The sequence below is a fragment of the Ostrinia nubilalis genome, chromosome 19 (genome assembly GCF_963855985.1).
Source record: "Ostrinia nubilalis chromosome 19, ilOstNubi1.1, whole genome shotgun sequence".
NCBI classification, from domain to species: Eukaryota; Metazoa; Arthropoda; class Insecta; order Lepidoptera; family Crambidae; genus Ostrinia; species Ostrinia nubilalis.
In genome coordinates, this window is record NC_087106.1 from 10,711,102 (window position 1) to 10,724,692 (window position 13,591).

The window sequence follows — 13,591 nt, forward strand, 5'->3', positions numbered from 1 at the left end:
TTAGTTGTTCGTTGGAAATAACTTCAATTGGAAAAAATCGAATCTATCTTAATATTGAAGTTGCCCTCTTTGTATTTCTAGTCGCTCACTTAGTAATGTAATCGCACGGACAGAATTTTAATATCTAAAATGGATTAAACATAACCCACTTTTTGTAAGCTCGTTCTGCATTTGATTATTAATCAATATTCGTCGTTAGTTAAGTTAATTTTTCGATTACTCAAATTCATACCGCTCAATTTATTAAAACAGTATGCCATCATCAGTCGCTAAGTTATTTTTTAGTCGATCGTTTTATAATTCCCCTATAAAAAGTGATAAGGTAATCAGTAAGGCTAAGCCTTTTCGTAGATTTTATTCAAAATTAGTTAAGTAATCATAATGTTGCTGATATTTGAAGTCAACACACTAAATGTTACAATTTAGATGAAGATGTTATACGTATAATTATTTAGTACATTTTAGACAGTATAATTTAAGTTTGAATGACGTCATAATGTACCAAATTCACTAGGTAAAGTATAAACAGAGTAATATTAAATTACTTAGGTAATTGTAAAAAAAGTGCTAAAACATTTTATCAAATTACATAAATACAGACAAATCGTCATGCCGTTAATGATATCTTATATTAATAACATCATAAATACAAAAAATCTATACATTTCGTTACTTTTAGAATGGACTAATTATGAGATACGACATTCAACCAAACTATTTTTCTTCTAGCACTTCCAAAATATTTTTGCCTAAGATTAAACTATATTTAGTTACAAATGCTCTTTATTCTTATAACTACAGTATTTATGAGATTGTATACAATATAAACGAATTTGTCAATATTCTTCCCCGTTGTGTTTATAGTAAAAAAGTTATTTTAGCAAAAAAAATATCATCAAGTAACACTAACCGAAATACTTACAAAATTCAACTAATAATCAAGATTTTACTTTTAAATGTAACCATTTTGATTATATGCAATCATTTTAAGTCCGCTTCTCACTGGGTACAATACTTACTATTTAAATGATAGTTATGTTCTTATAACTCACGAAGGCGAGTGAGCTTTACTTGTGTGTGTACGTGTACATGCACATAACGATAAATCTGTCTATCAAAACTTTTGAAAAATGAACAGTAGCGAGCCACCACACATGTAAAGCTCACTCGCCTTCGTGAATTGCAACAACTATAGCAAAATATTCGTACCTACAGTCAGCGTCAAATACTCCGTGACGCCCAAAGTGGCCAAAAAGATGACAACCTTATTCCATTGAGGGCTATCGCGAAGACGCGCCCCCACCATTCTTCCGCTAATGTTTGAGTGTTATCGGTACACGCTAAATTATCCATGAGTGCACACGCACACTACAATAATGACGCTCGGATTGCTCGGATCAAACTCCCCGCACCCCGCGCTTCCCTCGACCAAAAATTGGTGGGGCGCGTCTTCGTGGATGAAACGAACTATACTCTGGGGGTCACGAACTATTTGATGCTAACTGTACAACACTCAACAATCATAATAAATGAAATTCTGTGCCGTGTTTAGTAAACTAGTAAAAAATAAACTTAGAAATCTTTAATACGAGCTTAGTCAGGTTTAGTTTAGCTGACTTTTTAATCTAATCCAAACCAGTTTTAGCTATTAGCTAAATTATGTAGCGTGGGACACATAATGGACACCTTAAGCCCACATAATTATAAATGTCATATAGCTTATCTCACTATTCACTTCATTTACACTCATCGGCCGTTTTTAGAACATCAGAAATAATGATTGAAAAAAATATAGATTTGATAGAAAATTACACTTATCATTAAAGAAAGGCATAGATTGAGTTATTTCACTTGTAGAATCAAAACCACACGTGATGGTAAGTATATTATCGTAAGTTGAAATCATTTTATTTTGGGAAGAACCGAAATTTCTTCACCCCTTATCCACCGGTAGCTCCATTTAATGTGAGGTCTTATTTAACTGGACGATAGACTGGGAAAAAAATCACACGTGCGAAGTAACAGGCACTGCTAGTTTCTAACAAATTAAGCTTATCAATACTATTTATAACGTTTAAAGGTTCGGCCAAACCAACGCGTGCAGTCTGCGTGCGCGATGGCGATCAGTAGCCTAGCCTCATTCACGTAACAAAACTTCAACGACAACAAATCGCTGAATGCGATCCTATCGAGTAATCGTTCTATCGAAATGACCCTTATGAATACGGATTTAGAACTGTTTTTCAATGGGACGACTTCTGAACGTCAGCAAGATCTTGGCTGTCACAATACGTGAATTAGGCCACAGATGTCGTGTATGAATTTGTAGTGTTCACATCAACGCGTCCTGTCATTGGTCGCGGCGATCTATGCATGCGCAGTGATCGCCATCGCCGACGCGAGCAGCACGCGTTGGTTTGGCCGAAGCTTAAAAAAACACGCCCGTATTCACAAACATTACTATGAGATCTCACAGTGCGCGAGAACGCACAGGGTGACACACGAACCAATCACAGACCTCTATTCAACGCTGTGCGTTCGATTTGCTGCTTCACGCAAGCATCGTTTGTGAATACGGGCGTTATTTTGATCTTACTTAAACCTTTCACTGTTCACAAACTTTAGATGGCTCTCACTGCCAACGTATTAAGTTATGACGTCACTAATTCTAAGGTGTGACGTCACTAATTGTCTATATCCCGGGCCTGGGGCCCGCGCCCTTCTCAAATATTGTGCATGTCGTATAATACTTGGGCGATCGTCCGCGATGCTTCCACGTTGCTGAGAGCTATGGACGCTAGATGGGCCTCGTATGAACGGAGTTGGCTGAAAGAAAAATATTGTTCTTAGATGTACGATAGTAATCCAAAAATATTGATTTCGTGGTCTATGAAAACGTGTACAGATTAAAATGTTAAAACAGTCGAATAATGAGACAGAGGTTGTCTCAATATTCTTCAATTGTGAAAATAAAAACTGGCAAGTCGTCACCGCTTCAAAAATTGACAAATCATACTGAAATAATTATTTTCTCAACGGTTCAAGACCGAAAATTAAACATGCTCTGTGTTTCTTTTCTTTTCAGATCATTGGGTTGAGTAAATGCATGCTCAATCTTCTCTACTAGAAGAACAAGTTCGTGATCTACTATCAACCACTGGCCCCATATTAACTAAAATATCTTCACTATTTCGACTGTTATTGTAACTCACCGCCTTCCTGTGTTGGAGTAAATGACGATATTCCTCAATATGAGAGCCGCAGTCAACCGTATGCTCTTCGTCACTGGACCCTCATTCTCATCCTAAAGAAACATCATTAGATTAGTCACCAATTATTGTAATTTGAGTAAAGGTCGTATTCTATAAATACAATCAAAACTCAGTTCTAAATTCTAATTGATCGATACAAGTTATTTGATTTTCAGTATTTAGGCCAATTATAAGGATGTTTTTTTTTAATTACTAAAATTTCTGTTACCCTAGAGGGGTATAGGTTACATTAGAAGAAGGGGCATCATTACAAAAACTCAGCGAAAGGAATCAATTAGCTGACAGTCCAATACTGAACAGTCCGTTGGGCTATTTACTTAGAAGCGAGTTTTGAATGTTTTCTAGAATACTACCTTATGTTTGCAAACTACACTCGACAGCAAATAAATCGCACCACCCGCGACGCGAACTTTAAAGATTTTCTTTTGACACAATAATGGTGCCCCAACAATATTGGTGTTATTTGAAAGCCCAATAAATATACTTAAAGAAAAACACATTTAATTTCTTAATAAATGATTAACATATACCATAAATGTGACTTGAAAAAAGACCTCACTTTGGGCTCACCTCTGGGATCAATGGGTGTGTAATGTATGATATAACTACATATCATATAATACTTAGAGGATATAACATCAAATTATATAAAATCGTTTAATATAATAATTATTTACTATAATAAACGAATAATATAATTTTAAAACGAATAATTTTAAGACAAATAACTATTAACTGATATAAAATGGTTTGATATAATGAATATTTTCTATAAAACTTACAATGTATACTATTTAAAACAAATAACATTCAAATCATATAAGAATAAAATGTCGAACAATCAAATGAGATAAAATTCTTCTTTTCCTATAAAACTTAAATCATATAACAATAATAATTTTATATAAAGTTCATTTGTTATAATAAGCATTGCATGCAGCAAGCAAGCAAGCGAGCAAGCAAGCAAGCTAGCAAGCAAGCTAGCATGCAGGCAAGCAAGCAGGCAAGCAAGCTAGCAAGCAGGCAAGCAAGCAGGCAAGCAAGCAAGCAGGCAAGCAAGCAAGCAAGCAAGCAAGCAAGCAAGCAAGCAAGCAGGCAAGCAAGCAAGCAAGCAGGCATGCAGCATGCAAATTTGACTAAAAACTTGAGACTTCTGTCACGGCTCCGGCACTGCGGGGCTCTGGCGGTCCCTCGCGTGCTAATCGTCGCAGATGGCTTTCGCTCGACACCGCGTCTTCGGCTTGCTGGCCGGCTTCGCCGGCCAGCCTCAGCCGCGGCGCCTCGCTTCCAGCCACCTGCTCCTCAGCCCGCGGGCCGCCTCGCCCCTCCGTGCCTACGCGCTTCTAAATTACACTCTAGGGGTAGGGCAGACAAGACTACGTGGAGTCGGTTTTACGGCGATTCGTTTTTGTCACTAAAGTCATTTATAAGTCAAGCTAAAAAAGAACATACTTAAAGTTATATCTATCAGAAATTATATCAATTAAAGAGTATAACAAATAATATTTATTACAAGTAATGGTTATGTGAAATAATATTTATATTAAACAAAATTACATCAAATGAGTCTTAGATTAAGTAAGGTTTATATCAAATGTCTTTATGCGTTGTGATTGGTATCTGAAATGATATTATTAGAAATGATTTATTATATGAAGTAAACATTATATGTTAAAAAATTATATCAAGTGTTATTATAACATACGTTTATTATACAATATGAACGTTATTGAAATGAATTTATATCATATAAACTTATATAAACTGTCACGCACCCGGGATCAATTAGACCAAATTTTATGGTTATAAAACTAAATAATGATCACACGTGTCCTCTTTAACAGATGGATAGCGATTAATCCCAACTTAACAGTTTTATAGCCATAAAAGTTGGCTCAAGCGTAACTATCTATTTTTTGAAGAAGTGACTCTGGATCCTTCTAAAGAAACATTTTTGGGGTAAAAACCTTTCCTATAATGAAATGAAGTTTAGAACTAGGCTTTTGAATGGTACCAATATTGGTGTGAAGTGGGGATGCATACGTTTGAAAGTGCTTGTCGCGGGTGGTGCGATTTATTTGCTGTCGAGTGTATAAAATTCCCCATAATATGACATCTATTACTGCTACATTTGACAAAAAATACATTGTAATCTACTTCGAAAATGTAAAAGGCAGCACATAAAACTAGACATTTTCTTTGTAAAATGACTATACTTTAGCTTGCTATGCTGCCTGCTATAGATAAAACTGTTAAAAAACACAACAAGGTTACAAACACAACACAACACAAATTACACAACTAATGCCCGGTTTACTAATGTCAACTAATCTTAACTTGCTGTGTAGTAACTTCTAAAAAGTAGGTACCACTTTTGTATGAGAGGCCATTATAGTGGTAAGAAAAGGCCAAGTGCTGCTAGAAACTATGGTTATTGAAATAGAAACCGGGCATTATTAAAACATTAACAAAACACACAGTACAACACAACATCAACTATCACCGATGACCGCATGTTACTATGAAATGATTCTATGAAAAAGTTTTGTTTTCATATAATGTTTACTAAAATATTATATTTTGGTTGAACCTTAATGACTCATCTTAAGGTGGAAATTAATAAAAAAATTAAACATGCTTTGCAGAATGATATAACTACATATGTCTCGCAAGTTATTGATTATTTTCAAAATATATGAATAACACAATTACACATATTCAAGCTGAATAAAAAATAATAACACATGCTGGTTTTTTAAACTATTTCAAGAATAAATACTTCAATAATTTAAACAACTTCTATTTATTTACTCCTAGAGCTGGAGATGATAACTTTTACAAATCAACTATTTATCAACATAATTTTCATTCAAATTGGCTATACGAATACGAAATTGCATAATGAAGCGTAAACACAAAACAACACTACAACCACAACAAAAATTCAAAAGTAGATCCAGTAAGTATCAAAAAACACCCCCATTAATATACCACCACTACCTCTCATTCGTCTATCGTTGATTTAATTTTATTTCGTTGAACGAACCTTCATTCAATCATTCATTTATGTATTTAGATCAGCACATTTGTATTAGAACAAAGTTTAACATTTTGACCATCTTTTCAAAAGTTAAAAAAGGTTGGTAATCAACAATATTTTGCTCTTTAAAAACACTAGTATAGAAGCGTGTCTTCATCGATGCGTAACTGGGTTGAACTGTAGCCTAATTCACGTATTTTGACAGTCAAGATCTCGCTGACGTTCAGAAGTCGTCCCATTGAAAAACAGTTCTAGATCCGTATTCTCAAGGGTCATTTTGATAGAACGATTACTCGATAGGATCGCAACTCAGCGATTTGTTGTCATTGAAGTTTTGTTACGTCGTTCCATTGAAAAACAGTTCTAAATCCGTATTCACAAGGGTCATTTCTATAGAACGATTACTCGATAGGATCGCATTCAGCGATTTGTTGTCGTTGAAGTTTTGTTACGTGAATAAGGCTGTATTTTCGAAAACGCCGCTCGTGTCGCTTTGCTCAGCTACTTATCAAAGAAAACACGCCTTTACTCCATTATTCATTAAGTTCAAATTTACTAAACCCCTGGATCCACTTTTCCCAAAACAAAAGCACGTTGCAATGCGTTAGTGTCTCACCATCTGATCCTGCGTGCGACTGACATCGGCCCTGTTCTGCGCGCGTTAACACACACATTAGTGACGTCACACGTGATATGTGCCATATTAATTTTATGTAGCTCCCACGTATACTATCGTATGTTGACGATATAGAGCTCAAAATAGTTTGGCAATCGAATGTCGCCAAGATACAACAGTTTAAGTGGGAACCGTAATAGGATGATGACTGAGTAATGAAATCGAAATTCTATTTAGTCCGTCAGACAGATATTTTTGAATTTTTTTCATAATCGAATAATTACAGTATTGTATTGAGTTGAAATGTCGCGTGACGTCACTTTTGAGTTAAAAATGTACTCAAGCGTGACGTATCGCGCCATTTCAACTCGATGTAGCACTTTTATTTAATTATGAAAGAAAATAAAAAATATGAGTTTAATATTTTCTAATTATCTGTCTGACGGACAAATAATTGAAATTTTGTCATCTAGCCTATTTTGAACAATAATTAGTGCTGTCATATACAACGGTCTTTCATTTAATTTATAAAATCGAACGTCATCTCAGTCGAATAAAAAAACTGATGTATATGATCGGTTTAAAGCGATGGATGCACTAGAGGTTATAGTTTAAAAATTGACTAAAAAACTACATATGTAAGAAAAATGTGTTGTATAAACTCTAAGAAAAAATAAATTGATTCTTATTTTACTCACTATGTAATTTTTATACTATACAAATACACGGTGCACTGCTACCCGCGACTTTTTGGTAGGTACACTCAACGTTACCAGTATGACTATGTATACATTTTTTTCTCTAGTGTATCCATCGCGTAAATGTTCACAAAAGCGACATGGTTAACAGCTACTCAGTTAAATAGTCAAGAAATACTACAACTCACACTAGGCTACAATTCGCATATGCAAGTGTGTGTAGTTTTTTTATTTAATTTTTTATGGTATTGCCAATTGAGTATTAAAAGATTTCTTTTTCTGACCCAGAAAGTATACAATTTAGACCCCAATGCTTCAAGATATATGGTTCTTTGTTTACTTTTATAAAAATTAAGTTGGATAAGTATGGATGCCCAGTGTGAGATTTTTATCGATAGTTTCTGAGAAGTACAACAATCATGCTTTTTAATGATAGATAGACTTGTCTCATTAAATCTATCTTTGTCTCACTCCTCAGTTTATCACTTTAGATTTAACACTCACACAAATGGACATCTGAATCTGTCAAACTGTCACTAAAAGACTGTCAAAGTAAAAATATCATTTTCGAGTATAGTTCTCACTTCATCTTCTATTAAGGGTGGATTCGACCAAACAAGAGTTAATATTAATCTCAGAACAAATCGTCAGTTTTGACATATTTCCCATACTGAAACTGTCAATGTGCCAGTTATACCGGGAGTTATTCTCGGATAAAAGTTTGGTCGAATCGGGCCTAAGAGAATATCTTATTATTATTATTTTCTAAGGAGTGAGACAAACTATCTACATTGACAGATTTTAGTAGAATCGAACATTAAGTTACCTTTATTGGGGCATGTCGCTTAATTGTGCGCAAAAATGTGATGAAAAAGCTGATTATTGACATGTAAAATGATCATACAAAGTCATCAGTTTGATGGCCAATATGATCTGTATTACCACACAAAGTTGTAAGTTTGATGGCCAAGGATATGATTCAAGCTATCTAAGATTTATGGAACTGCATTATGACTGGTCAAGGCTTTTGTAACTAGCAAAATCTAAAACTTTGACCATTCCTTCCCCCGTCTGAAGTGAAAGCTATGTTAGATAAGTATAATAAAGTTAAACTAGAATAGGCTATATGAGTTTTATGATAGATCGGCACTTACAAGTGAGGTCATCGTTTGATATACCCATGTGAGTCGTTTTCTAACAAGCCCAACTTACAATAAGGAAGATTGTCGAGGTCTTAAAAAAATCTAATATTTTAAATTCCCATTTCAAAGAAACGCTTAGCTGTATTCTATCGTTACTAATTCTTACATCATTTCCAAGATTAAAACTTATCGTGAATGCCTATAGCCGGGTGGAATGTGTAATGTAAGATTACGTGTAATGTAACACGAATTCTACGTGTGGACGGCACTACGAGCATTACATATCATTTGCTGTTCATACTATTTCCATTACATTACACGATACATTCCATTACGCGTTACACCCGGCTGGACCCGGCTTATGGCGAAAGCATATTCCAAAATGGTGTAAATTATCGATGATCCTACAATACAATGTGAAGGTTGTTATACTGTATGGTGTAACTTACCATGAGCTCTCTCGGGTTGAACATATCTGTAGCGTGTTTGTTGAGTGCCGCTAGCGCCGCATTCGGCGGGTAGCCGCCGAGAGAAACTGGCTTGTTGCTGTCCGAATCCGCAGCTGTGTGCCTTCGCGCGTTGAATATCGCTTTTAATGCCTGTAGATGATAAAAACAGAGGTGGAATTGAGTAAAGCAATTGTAATCATTTGACAGTTCATAACGTACGATTATTCTGTCAAACGCTTTGTTTAACTGACTTTATCGTACGTTATGAACTGTCAAATGATTACGATTGCTTTACACGATTCCACCTTAGGTTAGTTAAATGCCAGTATAAAAGTGATGGACCAAAGATATTGATTTATTTTCATCATCATTTCAGCTATAGGACGTCTACTGCTGAAGATAGGCCTCACCCAATGATTTCCACAATTGCCGATTGGTGGCGACCTGCATCCAGCGCCTTCCCGCTACCTTTACGAGGTCTTCGGTCCACGATACGTGGGCTTCACTCCAGAACCTTGCTGCCCCATCGGCCGTCAGTTCTGCGTACTATATACCTTGCCCATTGCCACTTCAACTTGCTAATCCGTTGGGCTTTTCTCTCTTATTTATTTGTTTTACCAAACTGTTGGCACCACTGGCGAGTGTCTGGACCTAACACTGCAGAGTCAACGGTCTATGAGCGTACAAGGAATAGATAGGAGAGTAGCTTTACCCGCGTATATTTCAGTCTTTATTTATCCCCAATTCAAAAATATTCACAGTTTATTGCCAATACTTTTTCATCGGTGGTAATCAATAACCGGAACGGTTTCTGGACCGGGTAGAAACCCGATCGTCAACACACGCCATAAAGAGCCAAAGCACACAATGCAATGCAAAGATTTCGCCGTATCGTGAGACATTTCTATGAAGACGACGCAGCGACACCGCTCTAGCGTCACGGCGCCGCGACGCATCGTGTGCTTTAGCTCTAATGCTCCAACCACACCGACGCTTGCAGATTGCCATCGCCAGCGCGATCAAAGGCCAATGACAGGTCGCGTGAACTGTCATAGATCGCGCAACCTGACATTCGCCTTTGATCGCGCCGTGATCGCGTCGGCGATGGCGATCTGCACGCGTTGGTGTTGTTGAAGCCTAAATAAACTAATGCCAGTCACTGGCGAGTCAGTCTTGACGTATACTACATATACACTTACATGCTCACTGCAGTGTTTGTCAGTAAGATGGTTGAGCAGTGCAAAAGTCCGGCGCGGCACCCGGTCGCAGTCTAACCAAAGACAGGGCGCTTCGCCCGCTGCGTTGGTCGGGCAGTGGACACGAGCCGCGTGCGAGAACACTTCTGCTGCGTTTGCGAATGACCTAAGAACAAAAACAGAAAATCATTCAGGTTCTTATCATCATTACATTAGTGATTCCGCCATCTCCGAATAGGACCACTCCACTCTTCCCGTGGATGTCTTGACTTTAGGTTCTTTGCCCCCTAGATGGGGCAGAGGGCGTCCACAACAGTCCTCCATCGCGTTCGCTCTTGAGCTTCGCGTTGGATGTCGTATAAATAAAGGTTAACGTTAACACGTTAGGGTCAGGCCTCCCCAATCCATCTGGCTATGCGTGGGGAGTCCAAATTCACTTTGCCTCTGGTAAATTTAATTTGCAGCAGCTATGAAACTCAGTAATTGGCTAAGTATCTATAACTCAATGTTTTCATTTTTTAACCGTGTAAATTGTAAAATTGCTGTTGAGTTTCTTATTAAATAAATTATCAAGAGTCCTGCTGCTGCAGTAGACACCCAGATGTTAATAAATAACCCATCAATCCCCAAGTGGTCCCATAAGAAAGCGTAACAATTGATTTCTATTGTGCCTCGATTCACTAGAAGGGAGAGTTTTAAATCATCGTTTCATGTATTTGTGAATAGTGTCCGGTACCTTATTCGCAGATTGACTGGAAACCGAGACACAACTATGAATTATTGTCAAATATATTTGTCTTCACTTACTTTCCACAGCCTCGCCAATGGCATATCCAGGGCGTGTCGTCCTGCTGATTAGGCTGTAAAGGCGCCGGCAAACTTTGCGTTTGCGGCGGCGGCGTCGCTGTAGGCTTCGGCGTAGGAGGCTTTGGTACCTGTAGTGTGAACAAGAACCATGTATAATAAACATTTTTAATTAGCAAAAGTAGCCAGTGATTTGGATAACCCCATAATTTTGGACTTACAAGAAATTAAAATCCTATAATTTTCGGATTACTAATGTTTGGCCAAAAAACGTTTCCCAAATTATCACATCGCAAACAACGTTTCGCAAATTTTCATTTGGCAAATTCTTATTTGGCAAAGCAACTTAATGCAAACTTTTAATTCGCAAATGTTGTTTTTGGCATATTATTGTTTAGCAAATTATTGTTTGGCAAAGTATGGTTTGCCAAATGTTTCATTAGGCAAAAATTATTCACGATAAACTGTTTACAAAATAATTTGATTGGTGCATAGAATGGATACAAATTAGCTTGTGGTTATTATTTTGTTTAGTGGGTAGTTAATATAATTTTTTTTCTATATTAATTTCCTTATTTCATTCTTTTTATGGAAATTTCCAAACGATTCATTAACAATAGGGGTGATTATAGCGCTCGGCGGCCGCTGCCGCGGCACGCTTCGCTCGCCTTCGCGCATTAAGGGTCACTGTTCTAACCTAACCTAACCTACTTTTTGCAACCATACTATTTCCTGCAATGTTTTACATAAAATTCTTGTGAAAACCATGATCATGTGTCTTATACTTTGATTTGTGGGTAACGGTGGGTAAGTATGAAGTGTCAATTTGACCAAACAAATTATTTGGGATATAATATTTGGCAACATAAAACATTTGCTATATAAACATTTGCCAAGTAAAATTTGGCCAAATGATAATTTGACCAAATGAATTAGTTGCGAAAAGTACAGTTGCTAAAAGTTCATTTGGGAAATGAAACTTTGGCGATAAGTTGTTTGCGAAGTGAAATTTGGCGAAAAGTAATTTGGCCAAACGGAAGGATACCATAATTTTCACATAATGATCGATGCATTTTTTTTATAAGAAAGCAGTTCTACAGTTTCGCATAGATCCTTCAACACGATTGTAACAAAACCACTTCTTTTATACAGCGGATGTGAATGCGACATGATAGCTGTCAAAATAAATGGAAACAAAGTTACACTTGCATCGGGCTGCAGACAAGTTGTATCTGTGCTGGAAACAGACTATATTCATGGTTGTCAGAGAATCAGTATATCAAGGATCATTCTGAAGGTATATTACCTAAATGAAAATAATATATGTAGCTTTTAATCCTTTTTAACCGACTTCAACAAAAGGAGGAGGTTCTCAATTCGGTTGGTATGCTTTTTTTTATGTTGGCACTATCTCACCTCGGTAACAGGCTGCGTGACAACCATCTCTTTTTCGCCGATCTTGGTGTTTCCCACCATGACTGGCTGCCTGGTGATGACTTGTCTCATCACTTGCTGCGGTTTCTGCTGTAAATAAACATTAATAGATTTTTTTTTATACTTTGAACTGTCTACCAGGGTTTTAGTAACACTGGGACGCGCAAGAGCTTTTTAAAAGCCGCAAACTTCATCGAGGATAGGAGTAATGACGATCACAATTCATATAACACTTTTTTGTCTTTGATTTTTTTAAAGTTGTCTTTCGATTTTTTGGAAATTATTTTTTATACATTCAATTTCAATTAAGGTGGAACTAGACTCGCATCTTAAAATCACTCAAATTTCAACAAGTTTACCAGTATCTAGTAATCGTGCCACAGTAACGATTTGAGCACTAGTTAGAACAGTCTAAAGGTCGCAAAAAGTTGTAGGTCAAGTCTTACCTTATGCAATCGATATTTCCTGACAAATCAAATATCTTCGAATATACTCGTACTTACCGCACTAGTCTGTATAACACTGGTTTTGGTATCGCTCTGCACAACCGAAGTCTGCACTATGGTCGGCTGCACGTTGGTCACCACTTGGCTCCTCTGAGGTTGTTGGACCACTCTATGGACCCCTGGCTTCATCGGAGCATTTACTATGATCTGCTGGTTGTTGGAGACAGCTATGATTTGCTGGTTACCCTGAAATAATTTGATTAAACAAGTGTGATTAAATTACAATCTATACATATTTATAAAAGCGAAAGGTTACTGCTGACTGACTGACTCACTCACTCATCACGAAATCTCAGAAACTACAAGTGTTAGGAGTCTCAAATTTTGCATGGGGGTTCCTTTTAGAAAGTAGGTGCTTACTAAGAACGGATTTTACGAAACTCTGTCCCTAAGGGGGTAAAACGGGATCCACGCGTACGAAGTCGCGGTCGGCC

At 36.9% G+C, this 13,591-nt stretch overlaps 1 protein-coding gene across 1 annotated transcript in view; it reads right to left on the reverse strand.

The window, feature by feature from the left end:
* Nucleotides 1-312: 312 nt before the first annotated feature.
* The window catches only part of LOC135081342 (AT-rich interactive domain-containing protein 2-like), a 32,536-nt gene continuing 19,257 nt past the window's right edge, over nt 313-13,591 (reverse strand). The window contains exons 20-27 of the mRNA XM_063976061.1: nt 13,155-13,343; nt 12,634-12,741; nt 11,221-11,348; nt 10,417-10,579; nt 9,218-9,367; nt 6,929-6,964; nt 3,213-3,304; nt 313-2,826 (exon numbers count right to left, since the gene is read on the reverse strand). Coding sequence (XP_063832131.1) covers nt 2,724-2,826; nt 3,213-3,304; nt 6,929-6,964; nt 9,218-9,367; nt 10,417-10,579; nt 11,221-11,348; nt 12,634-12,741; nt 13,155-13,343 — 969 coding nt within the window. The 3' untranslated portion in view covers nt 313-2,723. The remainder of the gene's footprint in view (nt 2,827-3,212; nt 3,305-6,928; nt 6,965-9,217; nt 9,368-10,416; nt 10,580-11,220; nt 11,349-12,633; nt 12,742-13,154; nt 13,344-13,591) is intronic.